This window comes from Rhizophagus irregularis, chromosome 14, assembly GCF_026210795.1.
Source record: "Rhizophagus irregularis chromosome 14, complete sequence".
Classification (NCBI taxonomy): domain Eukaryota; kingdom Fungi; phylum Glomeromycota; class Glomeromycetes; order Glomerales; family Glomeraceae; genus Rhizophagus; species Rhizophagus irregularis.
In genome coordinates this window covers 3,091,613-3,094,553 of record NC_089442.1, presented here as the reverse complement: position 1 = coordinate 3,094,553, position 2,941 = coordinate 3,091,613, and the positions used below count along the sequence as shown (strand labels likewise).

The 2,941-nt window shown below is 31.3% G+C and overlaps 1 protein-coding gene across 1 annotated transcript; it reads right to left on the bottom strand.

The window, feature by feature from the left end:
• Positions 1-1,991: 1,991 nt before the first annotated feature.
• On the bottom strand, positions 1,992-2,656 carry OCT59_006362 (uncharacterized protein; the record flags this gene model as incomplete). Its single annotated transcript, XM_066141222.1, has 5 exons — positions 1,992-2,178; positions 2,274-2,284; positions 2,419-2,436; positions 2,515-2,551; positions 2,625-2,656. The coding sequence occupies 5 exons, from the start codon at positions 2,654-2,656 to the stop codon at positions 1,992-1,994; spliced, it is 285 nt and encodes a 94-aa protein (XP_065998034.1).
• Positions 2,657-2,941: the final 285 nt, after the last annotated feature.

Here is a 2,941-nt window from a genome sequence, read left to right as displayed (position 1 = left end):
GATACGAAGTTATACATAAAACTTCCTCATTCTTTTAAGAATTGCTTATTTACACTACAAAAACTTGATCTTCCAGCAAAGACAGTGTATATTGTCGTGAAGTATTGTAGTAGTATTTTAGTAAAAAATCTACGCGATAAAATGGTTTTATCATAAAATTTGATAAAGAGAATCGCGGAAATATATATTTTACGCAATTTTTTCAATTTTTCGGCAGTACTGTACAAATGTTTGCATAGCAAATCAATAAATTAGCTATTGAATACTTCGTGATATACTACTGCACCAAATTTTGTTGAGCATGTGCCAGTGTGCCTCTAGCAAAAAAGAGTGGGTGACAGAAAAGCTACGGCTAATGAGATACGAGTTGGAATATCAGATATGACTAGCCGAGTATTATGCTAACATACTTTATCTTATTCTGTAGGATTATAGGAATTCGGTGATTATAATAGAGGTCACGTCCACTGTACCAGTGAAAACTAAAAAATTTTATTATATATTTTAATTATATAACCTTTAAAAATATACACTTTTTATTACATGACCTAATATAAAATATTTGAAGCTTGTAAATTCATATTAATCATTTTAAGATTTTGAACATTTACCGAAGCTAAAATATATACTTTTATAATAAAACTCACTTGTGACCATTCCTTTTTTACATGCAGATTTGTACTTTTTTTACATATTACCTTTAGCCGGGGTCCTGGGATCATTATACTGTGAATGTAAAGAATGTAAAGATATTTCGTTTATAGTAATAGTTATTCAAACTGTTACACACTGCTCAATATCACCATACACCACACATGTGGTCGACCCTACACCACTGGTATTCGTCTCACCGGTTATTCAACGCTTTGAACTTTGCTTGATTGTACTACGCATAAAAACGATTTAGCGCAAAAATGTTGATAAAATATTGTACTACGCATAAAAACGATTTAGCGCAAAAATGTTGATAAAATTACGTTGCCTCTGACCATCCATCTAATTACTAAAAGATGACTGATCTTTGAATCAATATCGTCAATGTCAATATTTGCAAACAGTAGAAAATCAATTGCGCGGATTATTTATTGCTTTTATTCTTGGCCGTTAATTCCTATTCATGATTTATACAAATCGGTCAACGAAAAAATTTCTTTTCAAAATACCCAAAAACGGAATAATGTCATTAACGTATACATGTAATGATGTAATAAATCCTAGACGATCTGTTAAACAGATTAAATCGTCTAATTTCCATTTCCAACGCTGCGATCTGTGATGTATTCACATGTAAACCAAAGATGATTTGTTTTTATCAATAATTCAAAGTTGCTTAACGAAAATATATGCCAAAACTTTCAAGCAAAAAGCACACATCATATTACGACTCTGCTTTTAAAAATAGATATTGTGACGTGATTACTAGTAATGCATATATTTCGGGTGTTACATATGCAGAAAACTTCTTTATTGGGCTTGCGTCGCAAATATTTTTTATTCCATAAAATCATGTGATTTTAAACTAAATGCGCCCGCCCACACCAAAGATCAATTATCACCACACGAAAAATTATTAGACCAACTTCTTTTAGCGATGAAAAGTTTTTTTTATTATAATATAAGGCATAGCGTGAGCTATCACGCAAAATAAAATACAAATGCAAATAATTTTAATTATTTGTTTAAATATTTGCCAATCTCATTATTAATACAATATCTACATATCTTAAACCACACAAAGTCAGATTCAGTTTGTGGAGAATATTCTTGCCTTCGTTTTCGTATTCAGGTTCATTTCATCTGCATTCTCATTGTATTTATGAGTATCAGAATTGATGTGATTTAAATGATGAAAGTTTCCCCTACATTTGTAACATTTGTAGCATCAACCTAAATTGTTATTGATCAAAAAAAATAAATAAATGCTATTATGGATATAGTGATATTGTCTTTTATATACAATAAAAGCCATGGCTTTAATGATCACGAATACCTTAAATGACAGAATTTTCAGGTAAGTTTCCAAACGTAACCTCGACATCTTCTGATCTATATATCTCCTCATCATTTAGCGATATCCTAACGGCACTAGGCTCTTTATTATTCATGAGATCATCAAAAGTTGCTTGATTTACACCACTTCTATAACTTAATGTCGTAGAAATCAATATCCGAATAGGACTTTTATTATTATTATTATTTTTCAGAGTAATCACATTAGGAGCGAGACTATTTTTTTTGTTTTTTGTTTATTTCTATCTCGAAAAAAAGCTCACAAGCACCTAGACTTCAGACAACGCCGTAAAGAGTGATTTTGGTCATTTATTTGTGCATAAGGAGGTCCATAATTAATTAATATTCCGTGTTAAAATTATAATATGTCTTGATAAAATACACATTTCTAAGATTAACTAAATTTACCTCGATTAGTTGCCAAATCTGCCATTTGTCGGGTTGTTCTCACCAATAGCGAATCGACAACAACATGATCATATCATATCTTCGAAAGTTTCTTACCATTCCAATAGCCGCTAATAAATTTCCCTTTATGTATCTATAAAATTGCTCATGATCATTGATCAATAATCACCAAGTATTTATATTCAAATTTCTTTCTCACGACCAACCTGTTATAACTTATAAGCGACTGGTGATACATCCAAAACCTTTTTCTTCACATGCACATTTTTTTCATATGCACATGAAAAGGAGAAAAATTATGGCACTGGTAATTGATTTTGCCAGGAAATAATGAGTGGACAGTGACATTTATTTTTATTGTGCATAAATAAATTACAAGTTGGGAATAGCCCGCGGTACATGAATTTCTATACTAGCGTTCGTGGTCTATGTTTTTCGAGTTAGCCTTGAACCCGTCGTTTTCATCGTCGGCTCTCCTCAACATCAACTCTATCCTTCAATACGACATTACCTCTATTACCCA